The following is a 23,062-nucleotide window of genomic DNA, read 5'->3' on the forward strand; positions in this document are numbered from 1 at the left end:
ATTTGGCAATGCCCCATGATTGCTCAATTTATTTCTGGCTAGAGAAACTCACATGTATAAGGAAGCACTATATACTGCAGGCAAATAGCAAAAAATTGGAAAGAACTGGTCTAACCATTAGGAAATGAATAAACAAACTGTTACTTTTTTTCCACATGAAAGAACAACTAAAATGAATAAATCAGATCTTTGTATCTAAATGTCAAAAACAGGGTAAGTTGTAACACCAAGTTGCAAAAGGGTACAGTATGATACCCCATATAGAAGTCATCAAAGCTTACAAAATACTACTATATATTGTTCATGTGTATACACATACATGGTAAAAGTGTTAAATCATACAATGGAATGATACCCACAAACTTTAGACACCTCCGGGAAGGGTAGAACCTCTAAGGACTTGATCTGGTCTGTAATGTTTTATATTTTACAATGGGGGTGTCTGGCTGACTCAGTTGGAAGCATTCAACTCTTGATCCCATGATCGAGAGTTTGAGCCCCATGTTGGCTGTAGAGATTGCTTAAAATAAATAAATAAATAAAAACTTTAAAAAATAAAACCTGAAACAAAACGGTAACTCATTAAAGGTAAATGGCTAACATCTCTATAGAAAAGTGTTGGGAGAAGATATCTGCCTCAGACATAACTGACAGTGGGTGCTGGGTAATGATAATTTTCACACACGGAGGAAAATGCCAGTGTTAAAACACTCCAGAGAGGAAAGCAGTCAGTGAGGTGAGGGACCAGTAAGCAGGATGCTTAGTCGCAAGGTAATTTATACACTGAAATAAAATGCAAACCAAGGAGAAATGCCTTCAAGCACCAGTTATATTCTAATTGATGAAATAAATGCAAATTACAATTCAACAGAATGAAAACAAAAAACAAAAAAACAATCAGCCTATCACATTGTCATACCACTACAAACCCACCATAGACGCTTCTAGATGGCAGTTAGTCCAGTGTTGATCAAATCCACATTTTTTTTAACTGAAGTACTTATCTCATTTTGGGGTTAATTTGTAGTCCCTTCCCCCCAAACAATTAAATTTAGTCACTCACTGAATAATTATTTGTTGAATCTCTGAATATAAACAACATTTTGCCAGAAGCTATGGAGGAATGAGAGGAGACTGAGCTCTTTTCTTCAGATTCATTTAATACATATAACAAACTATAATATAGTTACTGTTTTTCTGATCTTACAGATAAATTGAGATTCAGAAAACTTAAAATCGACCCCAAGTCACCATGCTGACATAGTATGAGCCAGAATTCAAATTCCATTTGTCAGACAACCTCAAAACCCATATCCTTTCCACTAAAAAATTAGCTCTCAAGCCCAGGGGAGATCTTAGGTCTAACTGTCCTGTTTTACTTTATGTGGGCTATACTCACAATATACCATGAGTTATGTTTTCCCATGAAACCACACAATAGAATCAGGCTAGAAGAATATTGTTGTAACTTTTGAACCAGAACTCCTATTCTATGATTTAGAAGATAATGAAAGAAAACCTGAAAAAAAAATTTAACTGCTCCAAACCAAGAAGATTAAAATATTAGGTGCCTGGGTGGCTCAGTCAGGTTAAGCCTCTGACTCCTGGTTTCGGGTCAGGTCATGATCTCAAGGTTCATGAGTTCGAGCCCTGCCCTGGTCAGGCTCTGCGCTGACAGTGCAGAGACTAATTGGGATTCCCTCTCTCTCTCTCTCTCTGCCTCACCCCTGCTCTCTCTCAAAATAAATAAATAAACAACAAAAAACAAATTTAAAAAATTAAGGAACAAAGTTAACAACTAAAATCCTCCACACCGGGCATTGTGCCAAGAACTTGACATACACTTCCAATATCAAATTACCACATTACCACACATAACATGGGCATCGTGAGCTCGTTTTACAGGTGAGGAAACATCTGTATATAAGTAACATGCTCATATAGCTAGTTATGTGAAACCAGTATCTAAACCCAGGTAGTCAGATTCCCAAGTATGGTTAATCACTAACAGTTTTATCAACTTTTTTATATCCAGTAGGAAATGTATTTTAGATTGTGATGCAATATGCACATACACACACAAAAGTAAAGCAACTTCTACAAAACACTTTTACCTTAATAATCTGTAGCAAGAAAAAAACCTGTTTTTAAGATGCCGGTTTTGAGTCAAGAAATTAATCTCATGAATCACGACTGAAAAATGCACAGTGCTTAACTGCTTCAAAGATACTGTATTTATTACAACTATAGCAGGAAAAAAAAACCTAAATGGAACTAAATGGTTGGTCAGAGGTGAGAATTATGAATATAAAAAATTATTATTTGGAGAAAATACAATATGCACATTGCTTAGATGATGCGTAATGCTTATATACATAGAAAATATATAAATATATAATAGCTGTCTTAAGGTAAAAAAAAGTATAAGCAATTACATTTTTATTTTTAATTTATAAAGGCTTTTATTTTAACTTACAAACTGGGTAGTTAAGACACCAGATAGTAGTCACTTTGCTTTTACTTTCTTGGCGCCAAAGCAATTGACCAATGTGTTCTTTCTTAAACACCTGTTCCAGATCATGGTGCAAAGTTTTCCAATTACTTGCATAAAGCTAGCAAAATTTTTATGCCAAAATACACAGACAATAACACAAGTTAAAACAAAAAATCCTCTCCTAATATTTTTGTAAGTGAAAAGCTGGAACCAAATAACTTACAATATTAAAAGAGAACAGAAGTTTGCAAACACATCCTAAAGCCACACACATTTGAGTGTTACAGAAATATGCTCCCTCCCACCCCCCTACCCCATCACCCAGTGCCTTTGACACCTCCTCTGGAGCTCAAATCTCTCTCTCAGACTTCAAGAGGAGGGAGTGGGGCCACCTGTCTCAGGTCTGGCCCTGGCCTCCTCATCTGCCAAAGCCTCACAGTACTGTGCTGGCCAGTCCTTGGGATCTTGATTATGGACTTTGGCCACAAACTTAAGAACTTTCATCTTGCTGGTTTCCAGGTTGGTTCGGGGACCCCACTGGAATTCATAGTCTACAGGATCAGTGTGGGGTATCCGCCGGTACTCCAGGTAACGCTGTCGCACAAATTCTTCGGTAATAAGTTTCTTTGGGTCCCCAAAAACTAAATGCTTCTTTGTGGGGTACACCCCCAAGCGACGCAGGAAGTCCCAGACCTCCGTTTCCTTGATGGTATTGCCCTTCATAAAGATGAGACCTAAAACAATCATCAGGAGGCCGGTGGTGGGCGTGCCCTGATCGCCTCTCACCTCAGCATCCTCCTCCACCGGTTCCAGAGTGTTGATCAGGATGTACGTATTGCTTTTGGGTTCCAGTTCCACCAGCTTGTACCCGAAGACATACTCGAGGCGCTCGGCAGCCAGTTTAAGGAGGTCAGGGAAGATGTCCTTATAGTCCCCGATGACGTGCTTCAGTATGTCAGTGCGCTTGATCGGGATCTTCTTCTGGTCCTTAATCAGCAAGAACTGCACCAGCTCGGCCACCTTCAGCTCCAGCTGCTGCTGGGACCTGGGCCCCACCTCGGGGGAGGCCTCAGCCCGGCGGCCGCCCTGCGACGACGTGCCCCGGGCCTCCTGGGAGCCTCCCGCCCCGCGGGAGGTGCTCGGGGCCTCCTCCGCGGCGCCGCGGCCCCAGTCCCTCTCCCTCTCGGCCTGGGTGTTAGGGCGGCCCCGGTTCCTCGGTTTCTGCAACATGTCCCCAGCGGCGGGAGCCGTAACGGGCGGCGGCAGAGGCGGCGGCGAGACAGCAGCACGCAGCGGGAATTGTGGGTCGGCGTACGGCACGTCTGGGCGACCTTGGGCGGGGCCGGGGGGGGGGGGGGGGGGGGGGGGGGGTGGGTGCGCGTTGCATCACGGAGACTGCGCTTGCGTCGACGGAGACTGCGTGTTGCGTCACAAGGGCTGCGCGTTGCGTCAGGGGCGTTTGCCTTGCCGCCGTGCGTCGGCCGAAGGAAGTGGGTGGTCTCTGTGCTTCATCTCGAGTCACAGCAGTGGCTTTTGTTGTAATTAAAAGTGTTGTCCTTACCAAGCCCCCAAATAGAGGACAGGAACCAAAACTCCTAAGCAAGTGTGCGGCTCGTTTTAGGACCACACAGACTCAGGCAAATACTGCAGAAGTATTACGAGTTTTAAAATCGCGAGTATTTTCAGATGGAGGGAACTCAAAGAACGAATGTAGGAGAAAAGTAAGGGGAGGAGGAAGGTAAGAGTGTGAAAGTGAAGTAAAAGCATTTCTCTCTACATACAGCGACGTTGAAAAAATAAAAGACCCAGATGACTCTTAATTTGCTTTGTCTTTGCCACCCCCACCCCTCGGTGCAGGTTCAAACCGGCCTAAACATTTACCACCAGTTACTTTTCTCTAATGCCCTGAAGAGTTTATTAAAAACGAATGTTTGATAAAGACAGGCTTGCCTTGTAAACAGGACTCTTAACCATGTTTTCGCTATTTCAGTATTTATAATTATGCATCAAACTCCCCCTGGTAGACAACCAGGACAAACCACCACATAAAGCACGTTACAATCAAGTGTTCTTGCTTATTTCTCCTGGAAAGCACTTGCTCACGTAAATTGCGTTGGGCCCACAACCACAATTTTCGCAGAAATGAATAAGAACGCTACAAACAGAAACGTGCTCTCTCAAGAGATTCTCAGTTAATTTTGGGCATCACTGATCAAGAACTGCAATAATGCGAATCTCTTAAATTTCTTAATTTTTAATATATTAGCCTTAGGGCTCAAAGAAAAGAGAACCCAGGGGTATCATGTGCAACCCTAATAGCCAACATGAGTCATTTCATTAGCTCAAACCATCTGCAGTCTGCTGCCATTACTTCTACAGATCTTAGCAAATGTGTTCCTTTTCTATTTACTGACTTGCAGAGAAGAAACTGAATTTCCTGCTTTATCTTATTGAAAGCAGCGCCCAGAAAGTGGGAAAACTCTTGAAAGAACCAAATCAAACTGAGTTCCTCTTTAATGCAAATATATTCAAAGGAAAGCAATTCAAAACACATTATTTGAATAATAGCATCAAAACACAACCTTATTAAAATTTCATTAAGTGTTAGTAACATAAAATTTTTGTAATTCAATATGAAAATGCAATCTGATAATGGCATTGGAACTGCAATACTAAATGTAAAATGATACTCCATGTTGTGATGCAAGTATGCTAAAATCCAGTGAGCTATGAGTAATAACTCTGTTCCACGCAAGATCTAACAATATATCCTCAAGCATCCATCTTAATGACAGAAGCCTACTAAGAAAAACAAATATATCATCAAGGCACTCATTTTTTTTTTTTTTTACAATGAGAAAATTCATCTTCATTTTCCTTACAAATTTGGGCTTCATGTTAAACCTCCTGCAATAAAAAATTCTGCAAAAGTCCCCTCCAATAGAATCAGCTGTAACGTGAATTAAAAAAAAAAAAAGATGAAAGAGAGAAAGAAGGGAGGAAGAATCAGCAACCAACAGATAACAGAGAAGTGCAAAATGAGATGAAAGCCACTGTCAACAATTAGGCTGCATTTTCATTGTAAATCTGCAGTGTCCTTCAGCAGCATCTTTACTCAGTAGATTGTCATACTCAAAGTCAGAAAAGATTTCAGTTAAAACACCTCCCTACACTGTGTCCAGGAGAATGCACATGAGAAAAGACAGACATACAATAATACTAGAATGAAGTTTAGGCATCACATGGAGAAGTCACCCAGACCCACACTCCATTTTAGATTGACATGGGAAGCCATGGATGTTTGAGGAAAAACTTGTGATGATAATGACACAAACACTAATAATAATACATACAAACAACAGCTAATGATTATTGCAAAGGGTCAGACTATTCTAAGTGGTGTACATATATTACTTCAGTCACTACAACAACCCTGTGAGGCCTGTGTGTTTATTATGTTTCTCTTCTCACAAAGGAAGAAACAGGCACAGAGAAAATATTAACTGTCCTATAGCAAGTAAGTGGCGGTTCTGAATTAAGACAGTGCACCTTCAGAGACTCCTCTTAACCATATGTTAAAGCAGACAGAACATAAACATGGTGTCCTTAAAAAAGCAAAGTTATGGAGCCTTATGGACCTAGATTAGGAACCTGTGTGATATCAAGGCAGCTACTGACACTCCTTTCTGTTTCCAAATCAATGAAATGAGATTACTGTAGTCTCCCCTGATCCACGCGGAACATATTCCAAGACCCTCAAAGGATACCTAAAACTGCAGACAGTACTGAATCTTATATATACTATGTTTTCTCCTATACATACATATATATACCTATGACAAAGTTGATAAATTAGTCACAGTAGGAGACTGAAAATAATAATAGTAAAATAGCACAATTGCAACAATATACTGTAATTAAAGTTATGTAAATGTAGTCTCCCTCAAAATGTCACCCTTCTGATATGGGATGATAAAATGCCTATGTGATAAGATGAAGTGAGGGGGATAATGCAGGCATCGTGATGTAGCATTAGGCTATTGACCTTCTGAGATTATGTCAGAAAGAGGATCATCTGCCTGCAGACCACAGTTGACCAAGAGTAATTGAAACAGTGGGAAGTGAAACCACAGATAAGGGGGGGACTACTATAATAATCCAGGCATTAGGGAACTGATGAGAGGTTTGCCAAGTACCTCGCATAAGGTGGGACAGGGTAGTTGATAATAGATTGCTTCTTTCCAGAGGGTGTATGTTAAGGAAAGTGTCTGAGGACTTTACAAAGCTGTATATAGAAAGATGTTTACTGCAGTGAAACACAAGTACATACAAAAATTAGAAAAAAGTATGGAAAAAACATATTAAGGTGCTATTAAAATTATTTTAAAAATGAAATTAATGTTGATTGTGTTGCTTGGGAGATAAATGAGAAATACATTCTCAATGATTTTGACTTCATGGTGACACCATGCCGTAGCAGTTATACACATTCAAATTTTCAGCAAATTCAGTGTGACTTGAATACGACATTTATGACTTTTTGTTCAGCCAATGAAGTAATAAAGACAAGTGGTTTAAAAAGAACATTTTCAAATGGTTTATGGTAATGACCTTAATATTTTTATTACTAGACAAAAAAGTAAAAATTCTTTGAGGCAAAAATTAAGCTAGCTGAGATTTCAAATGCATTGAACAAAGAAATGCCTACTATCACTTGCTCTTTAGATGTCTGAGTAATTAATTGCTTTATTTCATCTCCTTGGTAGCAAATGACTGCCAGCAATCTCTAATCATCTTTATTTACTAGGTTCTCCTCTTCACTCCCTGGTATTTCTTGCAGAAACAGACAAAGATTTAAAATTTTCTGCCAGCAACCTAGTGCAAAAAGCAGGTAAGGGCTTTTGGGGGAGAAAAGCAATGATAAAAGCATGCAGCCATCATATATGAGCAGCTTCACTGCCTTTTCCAGTGAAAGAAAGTGGGACCGTATGCAGTATGTGAGCAAAGGAGTTGGAGCGGGGGAGGCAGATACTATTTTGGTGAGTAGACAGGAGGAAAACGATTCCAGATATTTTAATGGTTGTAATGAAATCCCTTGTGTCCATTCATAACAAAGATCCATACGGGTTAAATCACACAGCAGGACTACATGATAACACTTTATCTCTCTTGAAAGGATACTTTTAAGTGGCAAGAGAGCTGTCCTTGACTGGTGGAAGAGGCGGGGGTGGGGGGTAGTGGTGGAGAGGTGCAGTTTGATGAGATAGCTCTTTCCAAGCATTGCAGCCATTTGGCCCAGAAGCACCTTCTCAGACTCTTTTCAAGAAATATAAACCTTCCAGTTACCTGGAGCCTTTTACTTATAAAATCATTAAGGTCTGTTAAGTTATAAAATTGCAAATACACAAGGTCTCTCAGTGGTGGCCAAAAATTTTTTTTGTTTGCTTGTTTTTGCCACTTGTTCTGCATCTTTTCCCTTTAGGAACTGCTTCCCATCTCTAGGAGACCTTAGTAAGGCTCTACCTTTCTTTCCTGAGTGCACATGATTCAGGGCAGCCACAGAGACTGGTTCGGAAGTCTATTCAGCATCCTTTCAGAAGCTCACATAGGTTCTCTTTCCCTGAGCTAACAAGCTAAACAGTGATGGAAGCCTAGCCTCCTTTGCCTTTGCTTGGGCATAACCTGCTTCATGGTGAAGCCAGCTCAAAGGAGATCTAAGAGATGGAGAAATCCTAATGCTGCCAACTCCTGGATCCTGAGTTCAAGGTCAAACTAGGGATAACTACTTACTGAAGCAAGTCAGATGTCCTTTCGCTTTATCTGCTTCCAGTTGGTTCTCCTCACTTGGAACTGAAAAAATTCTGACCAAGCAATATCCAAACCCAATGAAGCAGAAGAAAAGAGGGTATTAAGGAATGAGACTTTGTTTCAAAAGGAGGGGGCTAGACAAAGTTAATATTACCTGTAAGGTTACTGAATGTAATCAGATGTTATCTGAATATAATTTGATATTTTTATTGTTTCTTGGCATATTCTGTGGTTGAGGAATGCACTTATGATTTTAATTGCTGGCAATAAGGCCAAAGTAAAAATCAGGAAAGACTGTTTTTCCATATAGAATGTACATGTGAGCTAATCTGGTGATTTACCTCTGCAGAAAGAAGTTTCAGATGACTTAGAACATATTTGAAAACATTTGCTATTCTAGAGTAGCTGTGTTCTCCTATTTAACCCAAAGCATTTCCCTACAGGCCACACTGGTCAAGATGACAGAAGCCTCATTCTTTTCTTCTAGATTTCACTTTAGCCTGTAACAGAGGTAACTCACAGGGCAAGGGAACCAAGAAGGAGAATGGACAAAACTAATACCCAGAGAGGGATAAGACAGATAAGTTTTGAGAAAACTGAGCAAATTGAAATGGGTTAAGAATAAAAGAAGGGAATTGGAACGAAATACAGAAATAATGAAGGCAGACAAGAAAGATCCCACCTATGCATAACTAGTGGTCCTGAAGGAGACAACAATTATAAACAGAAAACCAGAAATAATATTCCGAGGTACTTTAGAGGTGGCTGTAGGAATCCTGGAGAAATGATAATTTTGCACAGGTCCTCTGTTTCTCATTCCCTCTTCTTCCTGGTTCCCTCCTTTGAGTTAAATTAACAACTGAAGCAGGCATGCTTTCAAGGCTGGAGAGTACACAAAGACCATGGGTTCTTCAAAGTCTGCAGAGAAGAGAGTTAGTACAGGGCTTCTTCCTCCCTGAGATGAAAATGAGAACTTAGGCTCCTGATAAGAAGAAGGCTTGCCCCTTTCCAAGGCCTGGGAAGACCCAGGATCATTTACTTGTGGATATTCAGCCGTCAGAAACCCATGTCTCCCTTCTGAGAGCCTGCAGCTGTCTTCTTTCTGAGGCTAGTTCTCCAAAAACCTGCCCCAGGCTGCTGACTAATTGCCCACAGCAGAAGCCTTACAGGCAGGTCAAATGCTATGAGGCCTTGAGCAGTTTTGCTCCCTTTTAAGCCTGGGCTCCTAGAGACTGCTTCATGGTGCCTCAGGAGACACGTAAACAGTGTGTTCTTTGATTCACAATGGCTTATAAAAGCAAAGTCAGCCGTGCCAGAAATTTCTGGGCCTCTCACCACTTGTTCCAGTCTAATACCTTACCAGCAACTCCCGAAAGAATGATCTGCAGAGGAAAGAAATAAGTGCAAACCTGCACAGGTGAAATAAGAAAACTCATCAACGATGATCCAAGAATTTGAAGAAGTAATAAAATTGACAGCTACACTGACCAAGAAAGAACACCCATATTGATTAAAAAAAAAATGAGGAATGTGGGCACCTGGGTGTCTCAGTAGGTTAAGCATCTGACTCTTTATTTTGGTTCAGGTCATGAACTCACAGTTTGTGAGATTGAGCCCCATGTCGGGCTCTGTGCTGAAAGTGCGGAGCCTGCTTGGGATTCTCTCTCTCTCTCTCTCTCTCTCTCTCTCTGCCCCACTTGCATGCTCTCTCTCTCAAAATAAATAAAATTCAAAAAATCAGGAATGAAGGGGGGTATATCACTACCAACCTTAAAAAGGAAAAAAAAAGTTTATAAGGGGATGCTATGAGCAATAAACAACTGTATACCAACAAATGAGGTAAATTTGGTGAAATGGAAAAGTTCCTAGAAACACACATTTCAAGAAGAAATAGAAAATATAAAGAAACAAAGATTGACTTAGTTTAAAAACTTCCCATAAAGAAAATCCAGGTCCAGATGGTTTCATTGGTGAATTCTACCAAAATTCTTTACAAAAGAATTAAGACTCTTTACAAACTTTTCCAGACAATGAAGAACCGATTCCCAGCTCATTCTGAGTCCAGTACTGTCTTGATACCAAAACCAGCCAAAGACATTATTAGAAAACTACAAACCAACATTTCTTACAAATACAGATGCAAAAATCCTTATCAAAATAGTAGCAAACCAAATGTGTATACATATATAATATATATATAAATATATATAAAAGATTGAAGACACTACCTATCAAAATCGCAGCTGCATTTTTTTTAATAGAAATTGACATGCTGATCCTAAAATTCATAAGGATATTCCAGGGACCCAGAATAGCCAAAACACTCTTTAAGAATTACAAAGTTGAAGGACTCCCACTTCCTCATACTTCCACAATAATGTCAGAACAACACTATTGTAATCAAAGCTGTGAGGTACTGGCACAAACATAAGACATATTGTTATGGGCTGAATTGTGTCTCCCTCCTCCTCAAATTCATAAGTTTAAGTCCCAATTCCTTCTACCTCAGAATGTGACTGATTTTGGAAATAAGGTCTTTAAATGGATTAAGTTAAAATGAGGCCATTAGGGTGGGTTGCTAATCCAATAAGACTAATGCCCTCATAAGGACATCATCCTTCTTCATCCCTGGAGGAAACACCAGGGATATGTGCACACAGAAAGAAGGCCATTTGAGGGCACAGTGGAAAGGCAGCTGTCTGCAAGTCAAGAAGAGAGGCTCAGGGGAAACTACACTATTGCTAATACTTTGGTCTTGGATTTCTAGCCTCCAGATTGTGAGGAAATTTCTGTTGTTTAAGCCACCCAGTCTGTGTATTTTGTTATGGCAACTCTAGTAAACTGATACACATACAGAGCAGTAGAGTAGAAGTGAGAGTGCAAAAGCAAATCCATGCATCTATGGTTAACAGATTTTCAAAAAAGGGACCAAGATAATTCAGCAGAATAACAACAAATGGTGTTGGGATAATGGATATCCTCATTCAAACGAATGAACTGGACCCTGACCTTACACCACATACAAAATTAACTCAAAGTGGATCATAGACCCAAATGTAAGAATTAAAATTCAAAAACTCTTAGAATGAAACATTGGAGCAAATTTTCATGACCTTCCATTTGTCAATGATTTCTTAGATAAGACACTAAAATCCCAGGTGATAAACAAGAAGGTTGAGAAGTTGGATTTCATAAAAATTAAAAATTTGTGTGTGTTCAAGGAGACTCAAGAAAGTGAAAAGGCAATCTATGCAGTCTGGGGGAAATTATTTGCAAATAATCATGTATCTGATAAGGGACATATATACAGAACATATAAACAACTCTTGCAACTCAATAAGAAGACACAAATCCAATTGTAAAACTGGGCAAGGGATTTAAGTAGACATGTCTCCTCCGAGGATGTAAGAATGGCTAATCACATGAAAAGATGTTCATCACAATTGGTCATTAGGGAAATGCAAAATCAAAACCATATATACTACTTCACATTCACCAGAATAGCTTTAAACAAAAAGGCAGATAATATCAAGTTTGGCAAGGATGCAGAGAAACCTCCTATGTTGCTGGTGGGACCGTAACACGCTACAGCTTCTGTGGAACACAGTTTTGTTGTGGGGAAGGTGGGGTATGGGGAGTGATTGCTAAAGGGTATATGATTTCTTTTTGGGGTGATTAAATGTGATAAAATTAGATAATGATGGCTGCATAACTCTGAAGTATGCTAAGAAGACATTGTATACTTTAAACAAGTGCATTTTATGATAACAAGTGCATTTTATGATATGTTAATTATGTCTTTATAAACCCATTTAAAAAAGAACCTGAAGAAGGTCAAGCTGAAGAATCTTTAATAAGATGCTCCTTCTGAAGTGTAATGAGATGAAATCAGAAAAGAAGACTAAGAAAACAGTAATGAGAACCATCAAGTAGATGCAGTTAGGGCACCCAGACTTTCTGGATCAATAGCAACAGAAAGAATTAAAAAAATTTTTTTTAGTGTTTATTTTTGAAAGAGAGAGAGAGAGCGTGAGCAGGGAGGGGCAGAGAGAGAGGGAGACACAGAAACCAAAGCAGGTTCCAAGCACTGAGCTGTCAGCACAGTGCCTGACATGGGGCTTACACACAAACCGTGAGATCATGACCTGAGCCAAAGTTGGACACTTAACCGACTGAGCCACCCAGGTGCCCCAACAGAAAGATTTTTTTTAATTAAAAAGTTAAACTAAAGTGGAGGAGAGTCTACTGTTGAAATAATGATTTCTGCCACTGTCACAAAGATTTTTGTTTATATTTTAGGTGATTAATGAACATCCTTATGCTATATGGTTTATGGAACACAATTTCATCCTTCCTCTGCCACCAATTTCTTTCCTCTGGGTCCTGGAAGACTTCTCACTGGTTAGGTCTCAGCCTCTTCACCTGCAGAAAGGCAGGGCTGAGTTAGGCAAACTTTCAGCTATAAAATATGATTAATATATGAAAGAATTCTAAATCATAAATCATACACACATATTGGAAGGAAAATAGAAAGCCCATCCTGAAAGTAACATGTAAAGAAATACCTGGTTCCTCATTTATTAGATGTCCATATACTGGAGCATCCTGAGTTTCCCAGAGCATCTGCTCATAAGACAATAAATTTCCTAACTTGGCTCTCTTTTTCTTTAAGTGACACAATTCTGTGACTTCTAGGACAAGTGGAGGTCTCCATTTAAAAACCACTCTAATGTTGAATGAATCTTTAACAGCAGCAAAATATCTTGAGGAAATGGGGGCTTTGGTTGTTCCTGCTGCTTCCTGGCTTCCTGTACCAGAGACATCAGACAAAGGTAGGCTTTGGGGGCTGCATAAATAGCCTTGGCCCTCAACTATTTTTGAGAGAAGGGCAAAATCAAAAATAGGTAATAAAGTCAATTGTGCATGCATTGTGATCCAGTGGTTTCAAAACTGTATCTTCCCACTCACGAGCAAGAACAAGTACCTGTTCTCTCAAAGAGATCTACCATATCAAAACATATCAACCTATACTGTGAAAATTGCCTCTGAGTTAATCATAGTGCAGTATGTATAACTCAATGCAGGATATTCACCAAAAAAATGCAAAATAAGTTAACATCTACAAAAGTATAATTATTTTATGGTATGTTATTTTAAGTTCTTCTCCCTTGCTTCACAGGCTCATTTTTCATTTCCATATACAACACTGAAGACAAGATCTACAATAAAAAATAAGGCAACACCCACCCCCACCCCCAAAATAGCCTTTCAGACACATGCAATGGATTAATAAGGAAGACATACATAACTTGCTTATTGATCTAGCCCAAACTTTGACATAGTCTCCCTTACCCTGATGTCATATCTTTACTACACTATACTGAATTGAATTTAGCTCCTACAGTTTCTTAAATACGACAACCGGGAACAATGAAATTATATACAAGAACTATACAAGGATCGTGAAACTTAATAAAATTTAGAGAAAAAAAATCTAGAAATGTGAGAGTGATTCAGGTGAGACATGTCACCTCATTGACCATGGGGCTCAGTCCACTCACTAATTTGGCTGACCAGATTTCCATGTGTACCTTCTGGAAGCTGCCCATCTGGTAGAAAAAAGAAAATCTTAACTGTAAAAGAAGAAGAAGGAGAAGAACAGCAACACTAGTTTTTTTCAGTTCATATAGTCCAGTAAGTGTGATACTTCCCCCAAAAAATATTTTCAGAAATTAAGAATTGATGTAAAGTATCTTTCTCCCTGGAGGGAATACGAAAGTCAGATGCTCTGTCCTTTGTACATGGGCAATGCTTTCTCTTACCTGGACTTTCTCTCTCTCACCTGGACAAAAAGGTATGATGATCATTGCCTTTCTTAGTATGAAAACCATTCGAATAAGTAAAACCTATGCTCAACCAGAACTCTCACTTCTATCCACTTGTCTTAGACCATTAAAAGACCAATTGCTACTCTAATTCCATGAAAACTTGTGAATCATATAGGGCATATGTGACAACCCTGCTAAGAAGAGAATTTGACCAACTCGTCCCTAGTTCTCTCAGAAGATACCCTCAGAAGCTCAATACTAAAGGAAACTTCAGTCCCGGATCCTCTAAGTGCTTTCCTTGCATGTGCATGAGATGTTTTGGCAGCTCTGTGGAGCTTTCAGAAGCCTTGAACAGAAAATAAGAAAGAATGGCATTCCAGGGAATAAACAAGTTTGACCTCACTTGTACAAAAGGAGGCACAAAGCCTGGTGAAGGAAGAAACAGAATAGGTAAAACAGAACACACCCTGTAACACCAGGGGAAAGTAGCAACTTTATAAATACAAACATGTTGGACAGCAAACGTACCAGTGCTGTGCGTGAGAAAGTGATTCAAGGAAGAGAGAAAGCCCTGCACATCGGGTGAGAATCACATGCATCAGGAAAGGAAAAAGCGCAGAGGGGAACCAGCTGCCTACTTATGTGCCCGCCCAGCTGGCTTGGCCTCAGTGCTGCATCCAGCAACCAGGAAGCCACCGTGGGAAAGCCAGCCCTAAATGCACAAGAGGCCAAGGAGCTGGTTTCCTGAAGGATCCCTGCCTCCTGAAGCTGGCAACAACATCCCTTTATCTGGCTGGATAAAGCAGGGCATCTTTCTTTCACGAGAAACAAGAGGTGTTTTTTTTTTTTTCAATTCAGATTTTATTAATCTCACAGGTTTGAGAGAGGTGGCATGGGAAAAGCAAATGTTAGCTAATTAACTGCTTCCTAGGATCCAATCAGTCATTAAAAATGTGCTTATGAAATTTTCTTGAGCTGTTCAGTTGTTTGTAATTATCCAAGTGGTTCATACTACTCATGCATGTTTTCTTTTCCTTTCACATGCACCTCTAAGCAAATTACCTAATTCAGTGTGGTTATTACTTTGGACCTTTAAAAACTGTATATTGAGAAATTTCACACAATGATTAATGTGGATATATCTGTTATGCTTATGGCTAATCCTTTGTGTCCAGGTGTGATTATTAGGTGCAAATTACAGAAATTTAGCCCAACTTATTGCCACTTAATATCAACATCCATTCACATGTTCACTTGATTAATCTTATTCAAGGGCAGTATTTTTTAAATTTATAAATAAATTATACAACCAAAATAACAAGTGGCTGGTTTAAGAGTTGACATGTGACCCAGTTCTGGCCAGTGAGATGTGAGGAATATTTTGGTAGTGTGTGTGTTGGGGGGGGGGGGGGGGGGGGAGTCTGAGAAATGTCTAGTTGCTCTCAAAAAGAGGTTCACAGGAAAAAAAAAATCCTCTTCTAGACATTTTACATCTGTGTGTAATGCCTCAAGCAGTGGCAATCATCTTGTGACCATGAGTAGAGCTAAGCCAACACATCAAAATATTGAAAGTGGCAGAATGAAAAGCTGGAAAGAATCTGAATCCCGGATGACTTCTCTAGGATGCTGAACCAACTAACTCTGGAGCAGCCCACCTCTGAACTTGTTATTTGAGATAATTTACTTCCTTTGGCATTGAAGCTTTTGTGAGTTGGGCTTTATATCACTTGTAGCCCAAAGCATCCCAACTGATTTCTGTGGATGAGAGAATCCCAACAAAGGGAATATATCTGTTGGTTGTTCAGATTTCGCCTAGTGAAGCCATGGCTCCCAGTCACTAGCCATGTGCTAACCCCTCCACCTAGCTCTGAGATCTATAGACATTTGAACATCAGCTTGAAGCACTGCTGAAGGTAGTGGTACAAGCCCACAAGGTGGCTGTCAGCCTCCCTCTCTGTGCAAAAAGACATTTAGATGTTATCTGGGAACAGGGAGGATCTATGGTTTGCCCAGATATTTACAGTCTGTAAGTTGGAAAGGCAGAATTTGCTTGGATGTACTGAAGATGCATCCTCATTTTCAGGAACTTCACCCTAGCCTGAGTGATTCCCATCCTCAGCCAGTGGTTCCCTGTAAGTACCTACTGAGGAGTTTACTCCGGCCATACACTAGAACAAGGGGATACTGCAAACTCCCCACTGCTCTTACTTTCCAGCAAAGTCATCATATCATTTCTCTATCCACCTGATGGACTTGGAATTTTAGCTTCTCCAGGCCATCCTGCAGGGGACTGAGTCTTTCGTTCACTGCCACTTGGCCTATAGCTGGTCCCTGACCCCTAAGACCTTACTCTATGCTACAAACTTGGTCCCCAGTTTTCTTGGAAAGAGAAGACAGGAAGTTATATCCTGAGGCTCTGGAGGTTTTCAGGAGTTCCAGTGTGTCCTTGCAGCACCCCCAAGTGACTCATGAAGCACCCCCAAGTCTAGCCCTGTTTCCTGCCTAGAAGTGTTCCTAATATGATGACCAGGGTACAGTTGAGCTCTGACAGCCCCAGACTGGCCAGCTAGCCACATGTTCTCCTATATCCTGTGGCTACTGATGATGCATAGCATGTGCCCACAGGCTGACTCACAGTTGCACCCCATGGCTGGCCTATGGTAGAGGTGCATGCTCAGCACAGGAAGCCCAAATCAGTAAAACTCTATAGGCCAAAGGTCAGGTAGTATGGAGAAAGGCTGCATCTTCTGGAAGAGCTCAGAGTGAGAAACTGCCATTCCAAGCCACAGTGAAATGATCCAGGGGGTCTTCTGAGCAGAGAGGGAGCCTGTAAGGCTTGCCTGAGGTGTCACTCCACTGTCCTGTTGAAAGACAAGTTGCAGGGTACTTGGGTGGCTCAGTGGGTTAAGGATACGACTTTGGCTCAGGTCATGATCTCGTTGTTCATGGGTTTGGGCCCCCCATCAGGCTCTGTGCTGGCAGCTCAGAGCCTGGAGCCTGCTTCAGATTCTGTGTCTCCCTCTCTCTCTGTCTCTCCCCTGCTCACACTCTTTCTCTGTCTCTCAACAATAAATGTTTACAAAAAAAAAAAAAAAAAAAGGTTGCAAGGTAGGCCTGAAGATAAGCTAACCCTATTTGATTCTGAAAACAGACACTACCCCTTTCCTCCCCCCTCCCCCTGCCATATCTAAAGCAAGACAATGTAGTTTGCCAGGCCCAGTTACCCCTTCCCCACAGAGGGAAAATACTTCTGCTACCATCTCTTCCTATTTACCATGGCCTTAAGGGGATCCTGTCATGGCCACCTGCTGAGCCCAAACCAGCATTGGGGAAACTCCAAGCAAAATGATCAGGCAAAGTAAACTCATACATACACCTAAGTACAGTGGTTTTAAGGAAGGAGACAGCCAAATTCCAGAACAGATGGCTACTATGGAGCACAACCAATAGAAGAAACAGAATAAGACTATCAAAAACATAATGAGGACACACAAGGAGATATTATTAGATCACAATAAGATACTTCTGGAACAGAGTAATTCTTGATTTTTAAATGTAAAATTCTAGTAGAGGTACTGTAAAAGAGAACGGTCCCTGCTGAAAGCCAAATTACTATTTTAGAAGGCTCAAATGAAAGATACACGACAAAAGTTAATGAAATAAAAATAATAAGTGAAATATCAAGATATAAAGGGCAGAAACAGAAGGCATAATACGTAAATCACAGAAGTTGGGGGAGAAAACAAAACATATGACAGAGAATGAGCAAAGAAACTATATCAAAGGAAAAACAAGGCTTTGGATTTGATAGGGTTCTGAAAAGGCAGAATTTAGATCCATCCTGCTAAAATTTCAAGAACAATCCTATCAGCTTCCAGAGAAAATGAGTAAGTTGTTTCTAGAAACAATCAGTTTAACATCACATTTTTCACTTGTAATCCAAAAATTCTCAGCCCAGGCAACATATTATTATGTGAGTACCAAGGAGCAGATTATGGGAGGTGCACAGTGGGAAGCAGTGGTCTCAGGTGTCCTCTCTGAGAACACTCCAGTATAGTCTTGCCAAAGAACCAAATCAAACAAGCACCCATGGGAGGTGAAGACAGAGTTTAGTAAGCAATAGTGAGAACAAATCTTGTAATATTTATTTTAAAATCTTAATGGACAATGATAATGTGAATGTAAATTGTACTACAGTTGCTCATAAGGATTCTTGAAATAGAAGAAGGAAGATTTTGGTAAGAACCCGGACCCAAACGATCTCTGAATACCCCAGGAAAAAGGAGAAGAGTGGGGAGATGGAACAGAAAGAAAAATGACTCTAAGAGTCTTCTCCAGGTGGGGTGAGGTCAAGAGGGTACTGAAAATATTTTAGTGTGAGAGTGTGCTGTTTATTAAGCTATGATCTCTCAGTTCCAAATCCACTGCTCTCTATTTTTTTTAAATTTTTTATTAGTTTTCTTTATTTTTGAGAGGCAGAGAAAGACAGAGCGCATGTTGGGGAGGGGCAGAGAGAGAGAGACACACACAAAATCTGAAGCAGGCTCCAGGCTCTGAGCTGTCAGCACAGAGCCTGATGCGAGGCCAGAACTCAAGAACCATGGGATCATGACCTAAGCCAAAGTTGGACGCTCAACCGACTGAGCCACCCAGGCGCCCCTCCACTGCTCTCTAATACTGGGGTTGGATCTCTGTAAGCTATGTTTTTCTTCTGTTAGGTGGCTTCATGTTGCAGTCTTCTAACAGGGGGCAATGGAGTAGCCTGAAAAGTGGGGTAAGGTGTAGGACTTTCTTCTTCCTGTTTGCTTGTTCTTCCTGCCAGTAAGGTCCTAGCAATACCTCTGCCCTGACAGCAGCAATTGGTTCCAACTTCTTTCAACACTCCCAGAAACAGCTTTCTTGTGCTCTCACACAGGTATGAACAACAGCAAGGGACGTCCCTATATATATTAGAAGGATAACAGAATATTAATTACAATGTTTGCCAATACATTTGAAAACAGATGAAATGGGCAAATTCCTAGAAAAACATAACCAAATAAAACGTATACAAGACCCTGACAAGGACATTTTGAAAAGTGTGGATAAAAGGCCAGTCTCCCTCCCAAACACATAATCAAAAGCCCTGAACAAAACATTGACAAAATCAAGAGATTCAGCATGAGAAAGCAGAGTTCAATCTAGGAAAGCGAACATTCAAAAATCAATCAAGGTGATTCGTGATTCACTATATTACAGAATAAAGAACTTTACTGTGGTCATCTAAAAAAAGAAAGAAAAGTCATAGGAGAAAATTCAGTATCCACTCATGATCTTAAAAAAAAAACAGGGGTACCTTGGTGGCTCAGTTGGTTAAGTGAATGACTTCAGCTCAGGTCATGATCTCATAGTTTATGAGTTCGAGCCCTGCATGGGGCTCTGTCCTGACAACTCAGAGCCCAGAGCCTGCTTCAGATTCTGTGTCTCCCTCTCTTTACCCCTCACCCTCCCCTGCTCATGCTCTGTTTCTCTGTCTCAAAAATAAATAAACATTAAAAAAAATTTTTTTAATACTAACAAAATAAGAAACTTAACAATATTGAAATAGAAGGGAACTTAACTGATCACTACAAACAATATGCACTAAACATCGCTCTTTATTGTGAAATGTTGAAAATGTTCCCTCTGAGATAAGGAATAAAAATTATGAAGATTGGGGTGCCTGGGTGGCTCAGTTCGTTAAGCAGCCGACTTCGGCTCAGGTCATGATCTGGCAGTCTGTGAGTTCAAGCCCTGCGTCCAGCTCCGTGCTGACAGCTTGAAGCCTGAAGCCTGCTTCTGTTTCTGTGTCTCCCTCTCTCTCTGCCCCTTCCCCATTCACTCTCTGTCTCTCTCTGCCTTTCAAAAATGAATAAATGCTAAAAAATTTTTTTTTAATTATGAAGATTGGAAAGAAACAAAATTGTCTTTTCTTTTTCCAATGACATTCTATATGTGGAAAATTGAAAAGAATGTACAGATCAGCCATCAGAACCAATAAGTTATCAAAGTAGTTGGGTATAAGGTCAATAAGCATCAATCAGTTTCATTTCCATTTTTCAATGGCAAACAGAAAATGGAATAAAAAATATATGCCATATGTGATACATTTTCCCAGAGATGGATCCCACATGTGCTTTTGTACTGTAATGTGAGTGGCTGCTTCTCCCATCAAGAGGTGGGGAAAATCGTTTCACCCTTCATGTGTGGACTGACTTCATGGCTTGCCCTGAACAACAGAGTGTGGCAGAAGTTACATCATGTGGATTTTGGAGCCCAGGACTGAAGAGGCCTGTATCTTCTGCTTTTGATCTCTTGGGACACTCCCGTTCACAGAGCTCTCTTTGTCATGGACAGATGCCCCACCTAGATTACTGAATGATGACAGGAGAGGCCCAACTTCAGTGGCATCAAAGTTCCAAATACATATAAGTGAGGCCATTGGGACTATCAGGCATCTTCCAGTCATAATTTGAACACCATCACAGGAGGGACTCCAGGCAAGACAAGCAGACGTAATACCCATAGAACCATCAGGGATAATAAACTATAGATATCTAAGCCATGATATTTTGAGGTGGCTTGTGGCATAGCAATAGATAACTGAACACTATGCACATCGCCAAAATTAAATAAATAAATAAATAAATAAATAAATAAATAAATAAAAGACAGGTAGGATTTATAGCTCTTGAAAGCTATGCAATGTCTCTACTCAGAAAATTATAAAACAAAATATTGAGAGAAATTAAAGATGATCTAAATAAATGCTCATAGGATGGAAAACACACTATGGTAAAGATGTCACTGTCTTTATATTGATTTACAGATCCACTCTAACCCATCAAAAATTCTAGCAGAGTTTCTTTGTAGAATTTGACAAGCTGACTACAAAATTTATACAAGAATGCAAAGGACATGAATAACCAAACAACACTGAACAAAAAAAGTGCTTACTTTATTGGATACCAAGATTTACTTATAAAGTTTCAGTTACTTAAGACAATGTATGGTATGGACAAATAGACCAAAAGATCAGAGAATCCAGGAGGTGACCCATGGGTATAAGAACACTTCCACATCACAAAGATGATATTTCATAGCAGTGAGGAAAAGGGCTGTCTTTTGAATAAATGGACCTAGGTCAACTGGATATTCATATGGAAAAATGAAACTATATTTTTTGATTAAAAAAATCAAATCAACTCTCAGTAAATTATAGTTTCCAATGCAAAAGGAAAAGTAATAAAACTATTTAAAGATAACGCAAGACAAAAATCTTTTTAGCCTTGAGGTAGGAAATCTTTATTTCAATCAAGACACCAAAAAGATCATTGTGAGATGAAAAGGCAAGCCCCTAAATGCAAGAAGATAATCCATATATGTGTGTATATAGACACAGCTGACAAATTACAAATAACTGAACAAAGAGCTTATCGCCAGCATATATAAAGAGCTCTTTAAAACAAATAAGTACATACAACACAATGGAAAATGGGCAAGAGCTTTTATAGGTACTTCACAAACGAGGGGATCCAAATGTCAAATAAACATGTGAAAAGGCATTCAGCGTAATTAATAATCAAGGAGATGCAGAATAAAACTATAGTGAGTTACCATGATTCACCCACCATATGGCTCAAAGGAAAATAAGTGGCAATACCAAGTATTGGTGATAATGGAGATAATGTAAATGGAACAACCACTTTAGAAAATTATTTGGCATTATCTACTAAAATTGAATCCATGCACCCAGAATTTCACTCCTAAGTGGTGCACAAAATGATATGTAAGTCAGTGTTCATAGCAGCATTATTTGCAATAGTCACCAAATTGAAATAATCCAACTGTCCATCCACAATAAAATACATAAATAAAATATGGGACATACACACAATGGAATACAACACAGCAGGGAGAATTAAGGCACCACATCTAAATGCAACATGAGTTAATCTCATTCCTTCTTCACTGCTTTTGTGGATTCTGCCCTGCCCTGCCAAGACAAAGATACCAGAGGGACCCTCTTAAAAGCCCCTCCTCTCCTCACCATTACAGTGGTCCTAGCCTTACTTGGAGTAAAAAGGCAAAGTCCTTTAAATCATCCACCAGTCTCCACACAAGGTAGCCCTTGGTGTGCCTCTAACTTTCCCTTCACACACTCCCCTCCAGCCACACCTCTCCTTGCTGTTCCTGGAGTGTGCCAAGCATGCCCACATGTGGAGGCCTCTACACTGGCTAGTCCCTCTGCCTGGAAAGTTCTCCCCACCCCCCCTCACTTCCTTAGGTCTCCAGCAACAGGAGAGCACCTCTCATCACTCTATTAAATAGCTCCCCAGTCCTCACACTCCCTATCTGTTTCCTGGTTTTCCTTTTTCACTCTAACACCTGCATGTGACATAGGATTTATCTATGTTTTTCCATCTCCCCTACCTAAAATAAAGCTTCATGAGAATGGGAATTTTGTCTATTTTTTTCATCACTATATCCTCAGCATCCAGAACATTTCCTGGCACACAGAAGGTGTTCAATAAAATCCTGTTTAAGAGCGACCACATAAAAGGTCCTAAAATGACTGATGCTCTCTATCCTTAGGAGGAGCTTCTCTACCAGTGCAGGCCTCACTGGGGGGTCCCCTACCTCTCTGAACCTGTGAGTGTTTCTCCCCTTGCAGTGGATTTCTATGGAAGGGAAGTCTCGTGCTTCAGCCCGAGGATGGTTCAGACCAGCAGTCAGCACTCTGGGAGTTGCAAAGAGGGAGGCTGAGATGGCAGATGGAGATGCAGCCTCACCCTTCTCCAGACCCTCACTTAATACCAAGTAGTTCAATGTCTATTTAAAATGTCAGGCTAAAAGAACAAAAGGAAATGTTATTGCTATCTTTTTAAAGCTACACAGAGTGAAGCCCCGTGAG

The 23,062-nt window shown here is 40.2% G+C and overlaps 1 protein-coding gene and 1 long non-coding RNA gene across 2 annotated transcripts; one reads left to right on the top strand and one right to left on the bottom strand.

Moving 5' to 3' along the window:
- Nucleotides 1-214: 214 nt before the first annotated feature.
- NSMCE3 (NSE3 homolog, SMC5-SMC6 complex component) lies at nucleotides 215-3,836 on the bottom strand. Its single transcript, XM_049613981.1, has one exon. It carries the CDS (start codon nucleotides 3,722-3,724, stop codon nucleotides 2,864-2,866), a length of 861 nt encoding a protein of 286 aa, XP_049469938.1. The 5' UTR covers nucleotides 3,725-3,836; the 3' UTR covers nucleotides 215-2,863.
- A 3,463-nt stretch (nucleotides 3,837-7,299) lies between these two features.
- LOC125910228 (uncharacterized) lies at nucleotides 7,300-15,095 on the top strand. Its single transcript, XR_007453897.1, has 3 exons — nucleotides 7,300-7,385; nucleotides 12,975-13,134; nucleotides 13,482-15,095. It is a non-coding gene; the product is annotated as an uncharacterized LOC125910228 (long non-coding RNA).
- The last annotated feature ends 7,967 nt before the right edge of the window (nucleotides 15,096-23,062 follow it).

This window comes from Panthera uncia, assembly GCF_023721935.1.
Source record: "Panthera uncia isolate 11264 chromosome B3 unlocalized genomic scaffold, Puncia_PCG_1.0 HiC_scaffold_1, whole genome shotgun sequence".
Lineage (NCBI taxonomy): Eukaryota > Metazoa > Chordata > Mammalia > Carnivora > Felidae > Panthera > Panthera uncia.